At 41.4% G+C, this 15215-nt stretch overlaps 1 protein-coding gene across 1 annotated transcript in view; it reads left to right on the top strand.

The window, feature by feature from the left end:
- The window catches only part of LOC120020925 (calcium/calmodulin-dependent protein kinase type II subunit beta-like), a 62852-nt gene that overhangs the window by 2888 nt on the left and 44749 nt on the right, over positions 1 to 15215 (top strand). Inside the window, exons 3-6 of the mRNA XM_038964563.1 lie at positions 4608 to 4667; positions 4871 to 4925; positions 7769 to 7834; positions 11213 to 11285. Coding sequence (XP_038820491.1) covers positions 4608 to 4667; positions 4871 to 4925; positions 7769 to 7834; positions 11213 to 11285 — 254 coding nt within the window. The remainder of the gene's footprint in view (positions 1 to 4607; positions 4668 to 4870; positions 4926 to 7768; positions 7835 to 11212; positions 11286 to 15215) is intronic.

The following is a 15215-nucleotide window of genomic DNA, read 5'->3' as shown; positions in this document are numbered from 1 at the left end:
ATGCCTGCATGCGTGCGTGTTTGTGTGCGCAGTCCCTGTAGTGGTTGCTCAGCACTGACTACTGCATGATCTATGGTGACAGCATCCTGTCTGGACAGGAACAGGAAGTCTCAGAGGCCAGTCTCAGGATGTAAATACGTATAATAGGATTTAAATAATGAACAATTAACAGTTTCCTCGAGAAACCTGTAAGATACGCACACACACACCTCACATGAGGCTACTGAACAACACCAAGGATGCTTTTCAAGTCAACAGTCTAAATTCCCTTGTCTCCTCTCCCTCTGAGCTGACGTGAGAGAACAGGACAGCTGAATTTGCTTTCACATCAGTGCAGAATACAAATGAAGGAGGGGAGGCAAGAAGAGGAGGAGGATGTTAAACTATTTAGATGCACCTGGTTGTCAGCTGTTGCTAGCCAATAGTAGATATCTGATGAAGAGAGAGAGCGAGCCTGGGGTGTATTCAGTGATGCAGATAGAAGTGTAATAAATAGAGCCGATGACATTCCCTAATCTTCATGTCAGACTATATACAGTTGAAGTCGGAAGTTTACATACACTCAGGTTGGAGTCATTAAAACTCGTTTTTCAACCACTCCACACATTTCTTGTTAACAAACTATAGTTTTGGCAAGTCGGTTAGGACATCTACTTTGTGTATGACATAAGTACTTTTCCCAACAATTGTTTACACACAGATTATTTAACTTATAATTCACTGTATCACAATTCCAGTGGGTCACAAGTTTACATATACTAAGTTGACTGTGCCTTTAAACAGCCTGGAAAACTCCAGAAAATGATGTCATGGCTTTAGAAGCTTCTGTTAGTCTAATTGACATCATTTGAGTCAATTGGAGGTGTACCTGTGGATGTATTTCAAGGCCTACCTTCAAACTCAGTGCATCTTTGCTTGACATCATGGGAAAATCAAAAGAAATCAGCCAAGACCTCAGAAAAAAATGTGTAAACCTCCACAAGAAATTTCCAAACACCTAAAGGTACCACGTTCATATGTACAAACAATAGTTCGGAAGTATAAACACCATGGGACCACACAGCCGTCATACCGCTCAGGAGGAGACGCGTTCTGTCTCCTAGAGATGAACGTACTTTGGTGCGAAAAGTGCAAATCAATCCCAGAACAACAGCAAAGGACCTTGTGAAGATACTGGAGGAAACAGGTACAAAAGTATCTATATCCACAGTAAAACAAGTCCTATATCGACATAACCTGAAAGGCCGCTCAGCAAGGAAGAAGCCACTGCTCCAAAACCGCCATAAAAAAGCCAGACTACGGTTTGCTACTGCACATGGGGACAAAGATTGTACTTTTTGGAGGAATGTCCTCTGGTCTGATGAAACAAAAATAGAACTGTTTGGCCATAATGACCATTGTTATGTTTGGAGAGAAAAGGGGGAGGCTTGCAAGCCGAAGAACACCATCCCACCCGTGAAGCATGAGGGTGGCAGCATCATGTTGTCGGGGTGCTTTGCTGCAGGAGGGACTGGTGCACTTCACAAAATAGATGGCATCATGGGGACAGAAAATTATGTGGATATATTGAAGCAACATTTCAAGACATCAGTCAGGAAGTTAAAGCTTGATCGCAAATGGGTCTTCCAAATGGACAATGACCCCAAGCATACTTCCAAAGTTGTGGCAAAATGGCTTCAGGACAACAAAGTCAATGTATTGGAGTGGCCATCAGAAAGCCCTGACCTCAATCCTAAAGAAAATTTGTGGGGAGAACTGAAAAAGCGTGTGCGAGCAAGGAGGCCTACAAACCTGACTCAGTTCCACCAGCTCTGTCAGGAGGAATGGGCCAAAATTCACCCAACTTATTGTGGGAAGCTTGTGGAACGCTACCCGAAACGTTTGACCCAAGTTAAACAAATTGAGTGTATGTAAACTTCTGACCCACTGGGAATGTGATTAAATAAATAAATGCTGAAATAAATCATTCTATTATTATTCTGCTACTATTATTCTGACATTTCACGTTCTTAAAATAAAGTGGTGATCGTAACTGACCTAAGACAGGGAATTTTTACTTGGATTAAATGTCAGGAATTGTGAAAAACTGAGTTTAAATGTATTTGGCTAAGGTGTATGTAAACTTCCGACTTCAACTGTATAATATACAGTACCAGTCAAAAGTTTGGACACACCTACTCATTCCAGGGTTTTTCTTTATTTGTACTATTTTCTACATTGTAGAATAATAGTGAAGACATCAAAACTATTAAATAAATCATGTAGTAACCAAAAAAGTGATATATTTTATATTTGAGATTTTTCATTTTTCATTGTAGCCACCCTTTGCAATGATGACAGCTTTGCACACACTTTTCATTCTCTCAACCAGCTTCATGAGGTAGTCATCTGGAATGCATTTCAATTAACATGTGTGCCTTGTTAAAAGTTAATTTGTGGAATTTCTTTCCTTAATGCATTTGAGCCAATCGGTTGTGTTGTGACAACGTAGGGGTGGTATACAGAAGATAGCCCTATTTGGTAAAAGACCAAGTCCATATTATGACATGAACAGCTCAAATAAGCAAAGAGAAACGACAGTCCATTATACTTTAAGACATGAAGGTCAGTCAATCCGGAACATTTCATGAACTTTGAAAGTTTCTTTTAAGAGCAGTCGCAAAAACCATCAAGCGCTATGATGAAACTGGCTTTCATGAGAACCGCCACAGGAAACGAAGATCCAGAGTTACCTCTTCTGCAGAGGATAAGTTCATTAGAGTTACCAGCTTCAGAAATTGCAGCCCAAATAAATGCTTCGCGGAGTTCAAGTAACAGACACATCTTAACATCAACTGTTCAGAGGAGACTGTATAAATCAGGCCTTCATGGTTGAATTTCTCTAAAGAAACCATTACTAAAGGACACCAATAAGAAGAAGAGACTTGTTTGAGGCCAAAAATCAGGAGCAATAGACATTAGACCGGTGGAAATCTGTCCTTTGGTCTGGTGAGTCCAAATTTGAGATTTTTGGTTCCAACCGCCGTATCTTTGTGAGACGCAGAGTAGGTAAACGGATGATCTCCGCATGTGTGGTTTCCACCGTGAAGCATGGAGGTGTGATGGTGCTTTGCTGGTGTAACTGTCAGTGATTTATTTTCAAATCAGGGCATACTTAACCAGCATTGCTACCACAGAATTCTGCAGTGACATGCCATCCCATCTGGTTTGCGCTTAGTGGGACTATCATTTGTTTTTCAATAGATCAATGACCCAAAACACACCTCCAGGCTGTGTAAGGGCTATTTGACCAAGAAGGAGAGTGATGGAGTGCTGCATCAGATGAGTGGCCTCCACAATCACCCGACCTCAACCCAATTGAGATGGTTTGGGATGAGTTGGACCGCAGAGTGAGGGAAAAGAAGCCAACAAGTGCTCAGCATATGTGGGAACTCCCTCAAGACTGTTGGAAAAGCATTCCTCATGAAGCTGGTTGCAAAGCTGTCATCAAGGCAACGGGTGGTTACTTTGAAGAATCTAAAATCAAAAAATATATTTTTATTTGTTTAACACTTTTTGGTTACTACTTCATTCCGTATGTGTTATTTCATAGTGTTGATGTCTTCACTATTATTCGACAATGTAGAAAATAGTACAAATAAAGAAAAACCCCAAACTTTTGACCGGTACTGTGTGTACATATTATGTTCTATATAACATAATTCTTTCTAAACGTTCCGTAACATTGCACCCTATTGAACAAACCCCTGGCATAACTGGGCTGAGCTGAACTGGCTGTTATACAGTATATAAGGCCGGGTTGTACTATATTGTAAAACGCTATAGTACCCGTTGCTCAGTTTACAGTGGAAGTCCCGGAAAGTGTTACCTGACACAACACACTGGCACCCACCATGTACAACAGTGTTCTACTTTTAATAGGTCAGATACTGCAGAGCTCTGTGCTGCAGCTGGAGCCTGGAGGAGGACACCTTGGACTAGAGGGGGAAAACAGGCTCGAAGCTGTGTTTCTCAACCTTTTTATGTAAAACATTTTTTTACTTCAAAATGACTCGTGCTAGGTGCTGATCTAATTGTAGTGCTTCGCCCCCCGACCACACTTTGCCCCTGGAGGCATGTGTTCAAACCCAGTCTGCGCAACTGTCCATTCTATGTCCCTCTCCTTTATCTCCTGATCTCTGACACAACCTAATATCTAAGATATGTATGGTTTATTTACATACAAAGGCCAACACTTCCCTCTGGGGGAAAAAATTGGTTGTGTGTGTCAACAGATTCTTCTTTATTTCAACTGAAATATCTCTCTATTCTGTATCTCTCCTCTTGTCTCCTTTGTTCTACTCCTTCCCCTCTCCCTCCATCCCTCATTATGGGGAGTTAATATGGGCAAATGCAACCCTCAGGGTGTATACAACACTATGTGGGCAGGAGTGTGTGCGTGTGTGTGCGCCCATACTTATATTGATGGAGACTTCATATTTTTCAATATTGCTCGCCTCCTGTTGAATACACTTACAGCAAACATTTGATATCCTTCTCTTGAGATAATATTGCATCATATTATGATATGATTGTACCAAGATTATATCTCCATCTTCTCCCCTCAGATCATCAGAAGCTGGAGCGAGAAGCCAGGATCTGCAGATTGCTCAAACACTCCAACATCGGTCAGTACTTGTAACTCTCTCCCTGCTGCTGGTGCTGCTGCAGCACAGGAATAGAATAGAGAATGCTTTCTGCTGACGTTCTCAACCCATCTCTCTTTTCTCCCTCCTCTTCTCCCCCCCCCTCTCTCTCACTCGGTTCTCCCTACCCACCCACCCTCTCTCTCTCTCTCTCTCTCTCTCTCTCTATATATCTCTCTCTCTAGTTCGTCTCCATGACAGTATATCAGAGGAGGGCTTCCACTACCTTCTGTTTGACCTGTGAGTGGCAGCGCTCACATCCCTCTTAATATATTTTATCCCTCCCTCCTATTCTTCCTCTCCCCATTCTCTTTCCCTTCCATCCCATTTTCCTTCCTTTTCTTCTCGCCTTCCTTCTTATCTCCCTCTCCTCTCATCCTCCCCCTCTCCTCTTCCTTCTTCATTGCTTCTTCTCGCTCCTCTTTTTCGGTCCTTCTCTCCCCGTTTCCAAGGAGATTTCCCCCAATTACATAACCATCCCCCCTTTGCACACACTCAGTTCCATCTTTAGCCTTCCACACATGCACACAAACACACACTCACTCACTCACACGCACACACACACACACACACACACACACACACACACACACACACACACACACACACACACACACACACACACACACACACACACACCCACATACTGCCCTGCAGTGGAGCCTGTCTCCATGGCAACACAGCCTGAGAGATTCCTGCAGAGCCGAGGGTTTCCCCCTAATGAGGACATCCCCCTCCGGTGTGTGCGTGCATGTGCATGCATGTTTGGTTGTGTGTGCTTGCATGCGTGCGTTCGTGCATTTGTGCATGTCACTATATGTGGTGTGTGTGTGTGTGTGTGTGTCCTTACAAAAAAATATGTAAAACAATCACCTGAAAAAACCTATGTAAGAAAAAGCACGTGGTTTTTGGACACGAACACACATGTATGAACAAATCACGTGAAAAGTGTTTTTCGTTAACTTGTGAAGTTTCACATGGATTTTTCACGTGAACACAAAAGAGTGGTTTCCCAACATTTCACATGTGATATTCTAAGTTTCACATGTGCTTTTGTAACCGGCAGGATTAGAACCCGGGTCTCCCACGGGAGAAGCCAATGTCTTGACCGTTAGAGGTGCACTGAGTTTCTGTTCTATTGACTGTTCAATTCAATATAGGGCTGTCAAACTTAAACAAAAGTTAATTGAGTTAATCGCAGGATTTGCTCTGATTAATCGCAAATACAGAATTTGGTAAAAACATTTTTTATATAAAAAGTGGCGCAGCGTTCTAAGGCACTGCATCTCAGTGTAAGAGGCATCACTACAGACCTTGGTTCGAATCCAGGCTGTATCACATCCGGCCGTGATTGGGAGTCCCATTGGGCGGTGCACAATTGGGCGGCGCACAATTGGCCCAGCGTCGTCCGAGTTTGGCCGGGGTAGGCCGTCATTGTAAATAAGAATTTGTTCTTAACTGACTTGCCTGGTCAAGTAATAACCTTTAATAAAGGTTAAATATAAAATAAATATAAAACGCATTACAAGAATATTTACGTTTTGAGTTTGTCCAAAGTAACGATTAGCAAAATCAGGTAAATTGATAAAGCACAATTTCTTTAACCTCAAATTCTACTTATTTTGACATCGCCTTGTTGTTTTTAGCTGTATAGATGATGTATTTTGGTGTTTTCAGTGTATTTTGAATGCTTTCAGATGAGGCGGTTGTTAACTGACTAACTCTGATAGCCCTATTTCAAAACCATCTCTTTGTAGAAAAGTATCTGTTTACATTCATTCTATAAGCAAACACATTCACAAAAGCAAACATGCCACACTTTCAAATACGTTAAAATCCCTTTTAAGCCTGTTCATTAAATGTAACAAAAAACAATGGACAGCTAACAAAAACAGAAGCTAAAAATAGCTAGCTAGGAAGAAATGGAAGGCTAGCTAGTGCCTATCACTAAGCTAGCTAGCAGTTAGCAATTAGCATGCGACCATTAGATATACATTTCGCAAAAAGTTACCTTCTAAAATACATCATTAGCGTAGTTCATATGTACACAAATGTACACAAGCTAGCTACTTAGCTTGGCTACACTCATGTAAATAGGAAAATCTCACTAGTTTTTCACTCGGTCAAAACAATTAAATTATACATCAAAATGAACAGAAAACTCAACACAGTTTAGTTAAACATGTTATCTCTTGATTTTGAAAAAACAACCATCCGTAAAAACCAGAAAACAGGATAAAAAACAAGGAGACACAGAGAGCTAGCTTCTCTGTTCTTTTCAATGGGCTTCTTCCAATGGTCACGGACCGACGTACGAAGAAAAGAGGTGGGTGTCTGCAGTAGTAACAGAGAGAGATGCCTATCCATAATGGTAGCGCTAAGTACATGTATATCAATTCAAAACTATGGAGGATTACAATAATAATAATAATAATGGAGCAGATGGCTCAGAAATAATTATTAGGGTAAGTAACCTTTTTACAGAATGACATTACAGAATTTGCAATTCCACTTGTGGAAACATTGCCACCTTTTCACAAGTGAAGAGAATAACACTATTTCACCCCCACATGTAAACTTGCAATTGGGAAAGTTTGAAGAGTTTTCTTACACGTTAAACTGCAAATGTGATTTTCACATATTCATGTTCTTCAAATGTGAACTTGCAATTCACTTGTGAGGTGAAAACATGTTATTCTCTGCACATGTGAAAAGGGGGTGTTAACATCCGGGCTCCCGAGTGGCGCGGTGGTCTAAGGCACTGCATCTCAGTGCAAGAGGCGTCACTATAGTACCTGGTTTGAATCCAGGCTGTATCACGTCCGGTCGTGATTGGGAGTCCCATAGGGCGGCGCACAATTGGCCCAGCATCGTCCGGAGTAGGCCGTCATTGTAAGAATTTGTTCTTAATTGACTTGCCTCGTTAAATATAGGTTAGGTTTTTTATTCTAAATGTAATACATGTGAAAATATATTTAAGCTCAATGTGATTTTCACATGTGAAACTGGATTGCCACGTTTTTTTTTTGTAAGGATGTGTGTGTGTGTGTGTGTGTGTGTAAACTAGTCTCTTTGTGTTGTAGAGTGACAGGTGGAGAGCTGTTTGAGGACATTGTGGCCAGAGAGTACTACAGTGAAGCAGATGCCAGGTAAACACCTTTTTACACAGTTCACCCTCTTCCATCAGCTTGCTCTATCATGTGCTCTCTCTCTCTCTCTCTCAATTCAATTCGAGGGCTTTCTGCACCTGACTTACAGACAGTGTCATTCTGAGTTTTACTAGCTAACGTGAGCTAATAACTTACCGTCTGTTTGGCTCACATTCTATGACCTACTTAGCCAAGTTAGCTAACATAGCTAGATCGGTGCAATATTAGCTACACCAATCAAAGCGTGAGGAGTCAACGTTTACAACACATACAAAACAGAACGTCATAACCCGAATAAAAAGCCAGGCTTCTAGATTGATTGGCTAGCAGCTAACTAACTTTTCCAGCTTTCATGACTAACCTACTGTAGATAGCACGGGAACGAGCTACCACGCTATGTTAGCTAGCTAGTTGTTGTTTGTTGCGGGAAACTGATAGATTCAACAAATTAAGCGACATCCCATCAATGTGATGCAGAAATACATCATAAGATAGTGTCGTTGTTAGTATGTGGAGAATAACTATAGCTGGGGCACCTGGCAAATGAACAGTTGCTATTTTTTTCGTTCAGTCTTGTCTTCTGCCGTTTTTTTGCAATGCACCAATCAACTGTTTGGTTCCTTGTACCAAGAGCCAATCATGTGTCGTCAAACTATCTGTTCGTGTTGGGAATAGAAAAAGCGGTTTGGTTACACTGCCCTCTTCTATGGTGACTATGTAATGGCATTTTTTTTTTTACTTCCACCTTATTAGACATAGCTACCATAGCTAACTGCTTTTAACAAACTGTTGGCCTATTCTAACTGTTTTGTTTCAATCCAAGCACACGTTTTACCTAGTGGCGTGCCTCATGAGAGAAATGCGACCATTCTCACAATCGACCTGAAATCTCATAAGAAATTATGTGATTTTTTGTTGTTGTCTTGGAGTAGCATTATACTATGCTATTATATTCAATTCTGTTACTTAGAATGCTAATTACGGAGAGGCTGCATTTCCCGAATTCTCTGGAACCCTCTTCCCAATAGCAACAAATCTGAGCTTCTGCCCATGTGCAGAATTATCTACATTACACACAGACTGCTCTACAGAGAATTACAGGCTACTCTGGCGAATGGTGTTGTTTAATAAAGTCAGATCAATTAATACATGGTCAAAGGTTACCCTCCTCTCTCCTTCGTATTCTTGCCATAGAGATCATGGATATAACCTGTTTTATCATGGACATTGCCATTTGCTATTGGACATTGACATCATCCACCATTTTAAAATAGTCAACTGAATGGGGATTTGTAGCCTCAGTGGCACTGCCCATGCTGTCACAGACACTATAATGGTACAGATATAAAGATGAGTCCTCTTTCTACCTCTATGATTCGTGCAGAAACACCCATTGTGTTATCTCCCACCCATCCTATGCCAGTTTTATAGCCATTTTTCAGCGCATGTACCCCATACACCATGGGCTCCCAGATGCACTGCATCTCAGTGCTAGACGCGTCACTAGAGATTCTGGGTTCGAGTCCAGGCTCTGTCGCAGCCGGCCGCGACTGGGCAGCCCATGGGGCGGTGCACAATTGTCCCAGCGTCGTCCGGGTTAGGGAGGGTTTGACCGGTCGGGATATCCTTGTCTCATCGCGCACTAGTGACTCCTGTGGCAGGCCGGGCGCAGTGCACGCTGACACGGTCGCCAGGTGTACGGTGTTTCCTCCGACACGTTGGTGCGTCTGGCTTCCGGGTTGGATGGGCATTGTGTCAAGAAGCAGTGCGGCTTGATTGGATTGTGTTTCAGAGGACATGGCTCTCGACCTTCGCCTCTCCCGAGTCCGTACGGGAGTTGCAGCGATGAGACAGGACTGTAACTACTACCAATTGGATACCACGCAATTGGGGAGAAAAAAGGGGTGAAAAATAAAAAATAAATAAAGGTTAAATAAAAAATAAAATTGGCATGGGAAACATTGCCATTTTGAGTCTCTCTCTCTCTGTCTCTTACTCTCCCTCTCTCCTGTTCAATGTTACTCAGTTTTACCTTTCCATTGCACTGAGCACTTTTTGCAGACAGACAGACAGACAGACTTGCCCCTCAGGAGGGAGACTTAAATCAATTTGACTGTGGAGGCGTTGTGTGGGGGTGGGAGAGAGAGAGAAAGGGAAATTGGACCGAGTGAAAGAGGTGAGTTAGAAAATAGCAAGGATAGAGGGAGTACTGTATGAGGGGTAGAGGAAATTGAGAAAAGATTGGATGTGCACATACATATTTCATGGTGTGTGAAATTTGCTACATTGCCCTACCCTGAGTGTGTGTGTTCAGATTTTTGCCCGCATTGCATGTGTTCTCTGTCCATCTGTCTGCATATCCAAGACTGGTTGTATTTGCTCGTGGCAACAAAAGAAAGTGAAAGTCAGAGATAAAGAGAGTTGGAGGGAAAGTATTTCTCAGTCAAAGAAACTGGGAGTGAAATTAACATTTGAAATTGTAATTGTTATCATTTGGTGAAGTATATTTTCTACTTTGTATTTGATAGTTTTTAAATAAATAAGCCAGAGAAAGTCACCAAGGTAGACATAGCCTCTCCTAAACACAACCACACTGTCACGTCACACACACACACACACACACACACACACACACACACACACACACACACACACACACACACACACACACACACACACACACACACACACACACACACACACACACACAGAGAGACACAGACCCTTCCTTTTGTCAAACAGATTAATAGACAGAGGTGACAGAGTGTTTGTGTGCTTGTGAGTGTGCGCTTGCATGCGAATGTGTCTGTGTAACTCACGTCATAGGCTCCATCCCAAAATGGAGGATACCCCACTAGCAGGATGTACAGGATCACACCGATACATAAACACCCACACACGGACGCACTCAGGCATGCAGGCGCACTCCTACGCTGCCTGACTCGTATAGTGCAGTTTCTCTTCAACATCTCGCTGGCAGGTGTTCACACACACTCTGTGGCAGGTTCGACTGTTCTCAAGTCAATGTGGAGTGTTTTAGGTGTGCTGATTATCAAGAGCATCCACTCCTTTGTAGTCCAGTGATAACACAGAATGTCATTCAGGACAGAGAGACGCAGGAGTGGACTTGAGCCGTGGGTGTATTGACATGTTCATGCACTTTTACTGTACAAGTGTGCGTGTATCAAATACCTTCAAATACTTGACATTTGAGGGGTGCTTGATTTTAGCTTGGAGTTTCCACTTTTGGGACTTAAATAGAATAGGACATAATTTGTCTTGCACAATTTAAAAGCACTGCAATACACCACACAGAACACAGATCAGATGCAGCACACTGGCAGAGACTAACCGACTCCCCCTGGTGTTGTTATACAGTCACTGCATCCAGCAGATCCTGGAGGCCGTGCTGCACTGTCACCAGTCGGGCGTGGTACACAGGGACCTCAAGGTGAGTTACAGATTATTTTTATCACTTTGGCACTATTTTCACAAGTACAGTTGAAGTCGGAAGTTTAAATACACTTAGGTTGGAGTCATTAAAATTCGTTTTTCAACCACTCCACACATTTCTTGTTAAAAACTCTCTAGGGTACGTGAGACGGTAGCGTCCCACCTCTTCAACAGCCAGTGAAACTGCAGGGCGCCAAATTCAAAACAACAGAAATCTCATAATTAAAATTCCTCAAACATACATGTATTTTACACCATTTTAAAGATACACTTGTTGTAAATCCAGCTACAGTGTCCGATTTCAAAAAGGCTTTACGACGAAACCAAATGACTATGTTAGGTGAGTGCCTATTCACAGAATAACACAGCCATTTTTCCAGCCAAAGAGAGGATTCACAAAAAGCAGAAATATAGATAAAATTAATCACTAACCTTTGATGATCTTCATCAGATGACACTCATAGGACTTCATGTTACACAATACATGTATGTTTTGTTCGGTAAAAATCATATTTATTTCCAAAAATCTGAGTTTACATTGGCGCCTTACGTTCAGAAGTTCCAAAACATCCTTTGATTTTGCAGAGAGCCACATCAATTTACAGGAATACTCATAATAAACATTGCTAAAAGATACAACTGTTATGCATGGAATTTTAGATGCACTTCTCCTTAATGCAACCGCTGTGTCAGATTTCAAAAAAGCTTTACGGAAAAAGCAAACCATGCAATAATCTGAGTCGGCGCTCAGAGCCCAATCAAGACACAAATATATCCGCCATATTATGCAGTCAACAGAAGTCAGAAATAACATTATAAACATTCACTTACCTTTGATGATCTTCATCAGAATGCACTCCCAGGAATCCCAGTTCCACAATAAATGTTTGTTTTGTTCGATAATGTCCATCATTTATGTCCAAATTCCTCCTTGTTGTTCTAGCGTTCAGTACACTTTCCAAACTCACGACGCGCGGGCAAGTCCAGCGGATAGTATGGACGAAAAGTTTAAAAAGTTATATTACAGTCCGTAAAAACATGACAAACGAAGTATTGAATCAATCTTTAGGATATTTTTCACATACTTCTTCAATAATGTTCCAACCGGAGTATTCCTTTGTTTTCAGAAGTGCGATGGAACAGAGCTTGCTCTCACATGAACGTGCATGGTCAGCGCATGTTCAGGTCATGATAGACATTACTCATTCCCCTCTCCTTCGGCCCCACTTCACAGTAGAAGCATCAGACAAGGTTCTAAAGACTGTTGACATCTAGTGGAAGCCTTAGGAAGTGCAACATTACCAATATCCCACTGTATCTTCAACAGGAGCTGAGTTGAAAATCGACCAACCTCAGATTTCCCACTTCCTGGTTGGATTTTTTCTCAAGTTTTTGCCTGCCATATGAGTTCTGTTATACTCACAGACATCATTCAAACAGTTTTAGAAACTTCAAAGTGTTTTCTATCCAAATCTACTAATAATATGCATATTCTAGCTTTTATGGCTTTGTAGCAGGCCGTTTACTCTGGGCATGCTTTTCATCTGGACGTGAAAATACTGCCCCCTACCCCAAATAAGTTTTAACAAACTATAGTTTTGGCAAGTCGGTTAGGACATCTACTTTGTGCATGACACAAGTAATTTTTCCAACATTTGTTTACAGACAGATTATTTCACTTATAATTCACTGTATCATAATTCCAGTGGGTCAGAAGTTTACATACACTAAGTTGACTCTGCCTTTAAACAGCTTGGAAAATTCCAGAAAATGATGTGATGGCTTTAGAAGCTTCTGATAAACTAATTTACATAATTTGAGTCAATTGGAGGTGTACCTGTGGATGTATTTCAAGGCCTACCTTCAAACTCAGTGCCTCTTTGAGAAAATCATGAGAAAATCAGAAGAAATCAGCCAAGACCTCAGAAAAAATAATTGTAAACCCCCACAAGTCTGATTCATCCTTGGGAGCAATTTCCAAATGTCTAAAGGTACCACATTTATCTGTACAAACAATAGTATGCAAGGATAAACACCATGGGAACACGCAGCCGTCATACCGCTCTGGAAGGAGATACATTCTGTCTCCTAGAGATGAACGTACTTTGGTATGAAAAGTGCAAATCAATCCCAGAACAACAGCAAAGGACCTTGTGAAGATGCTCGAGGAAACAGGTACAAAAGTATCTATATCCACAGTAAAACGAGTCCTATATCTACATAACCTGAAAGGCCGCTCAGCAAGGAAGAAGCCACTGCTCCAAAACCGCCATAAAAAGCCAGACTACAAAGATCGTACTTTTTGGAGAAATGTCCTCTGGTCTGATGAAACAAAAATAGAACTGTTTGGCCATAATGACCATCGTTATGTTTGGAGGAAAAACGAGGAGGCTAATTTTCCAACCTCATGATGCCATCTATTTTGATGCCATCTATTTTGTGCAGCGAAGCACCCCCAGAACATGATGCTGCCACCCCCGTGCTTCACGGTTGGGATGGTGTTCTTCGGCTTGCAAGCCTCCCCCTTTTTCCTCCAAACATAATGATGGTCATCACTATAGTTTGTTAACAAGAAATTTGTGGAGTGGTTGAAAAATTCGTTTTAATGACTCCAACCTAAGTGTATGTAAACTTCTGACTACATCTGTATACTGAAACAACATCTCAAGACATCAGTCATGAAGTTAAAGCTTGGTCGCAAATGGGTCTTCCAAATGGACAATGACCCCAAGCATGCTTCCAAAGTTGTGGCAAAATGAGGACAACAAAGTCAAGGTATTGGAGTGGCCATCAGAAAGCCCTGACCTCAATCCTATAGAAAATGTGTGGGGAGAACTGAAAAAGTGTGTGCGAGCAAGGAGGCCTACAAACCTGACTCAGTTCCACCAGCTCTGCCAGGAGGAATGGGCCAAAATTCACCCAACTTATTGTGGGAAGCTTGTGGAAGGCTACCCGAAACGCTACCCGAAACAATTTGAAGGCAATGCTATCAAATAGTAATTGAGTGTATGTAAACTTCTGACCCACTGGGAATGTGATGAAAGAAATAAAAGCGGAAACATATAATTCTCCCTACTATTATTCTGACATTTCACATTCTTAAAATAAAGTGGTGATCCTAACTACCTAAGACAGGGAATTTTTACTAGGATCAAATGTCAGGAATTGTGAAAAACGGAGTTTAAATGTATTTAGCTAAGGTGTATGTAAACTTCCGACTTCAACTGTATGTTGAACACTAGTAACGCAGCCACTGGTAACACTAGTAACGCAGCCAATCTTGTTGACATCGTTCACCACACAACCATTGATCCAAAATAACAAGTTTATTGTGGAACGTAATCACCAAAATACAACATAATGATATCTTCTCAAATGAGTTATTTTAACAACCAGTTAATCCAATAGCAAAAAATGTGAGATACATTTTTTTTTAAATGCTCTTTGAATGTAGTATTCTACAGTATTGTGAAGTACAGTAAATTACACTGTTCTCACATTAGGCAAAACATTTGCACTACTCATTAAAATTGATTAAACATCACATTTCCATCATTTCTGTCCTATGTGATAATAAAGGTGTGATCATTGAAGACATCGTTCACAATGTAATCAAATTATAGAAAGAAAATAAAAAACGTTTAGCAGCCACTTGTTTGCATCAAGCCTATCTTGAGCATTTGGCCATAGGTTCCCATCGAAATCGCAGTAAATGCCATCATGTTCATACACCTGGGGAGAAAACTTTTATACATGATGAATCCAAGCCTGACATACAGTGCATTCGGGAAATATTCAGAACCCTTGACTTATGCCACATTTTGTTACATTGCAGCCTTATTCAAGGGTGGCAGGTAGGTAGCCTAGTGGTTAGAGTGTAGAGGCGGCAGGTAGCCTAGTGGTTAGAGTGTAGAGGTGGCAGGTAGCC

Source organism: Salvelinus namaycush, chromosome 26 (assembly GCF_016432855.1).
Source record: "Salvelinus namaycush isolate Seneca chromosome 26, SaNama_1.0, whole genome shotgun sequence".
Lineage (NCBI taxonomy): Eukaryota > Metazoa > Chordata > Actinopteri > Salmoniformes > Salmonidae > Salvelinus > Salvelinus namaycush.
This window is presented reverse-complemented; position numbering and strand designations above follow the sequence as displayed.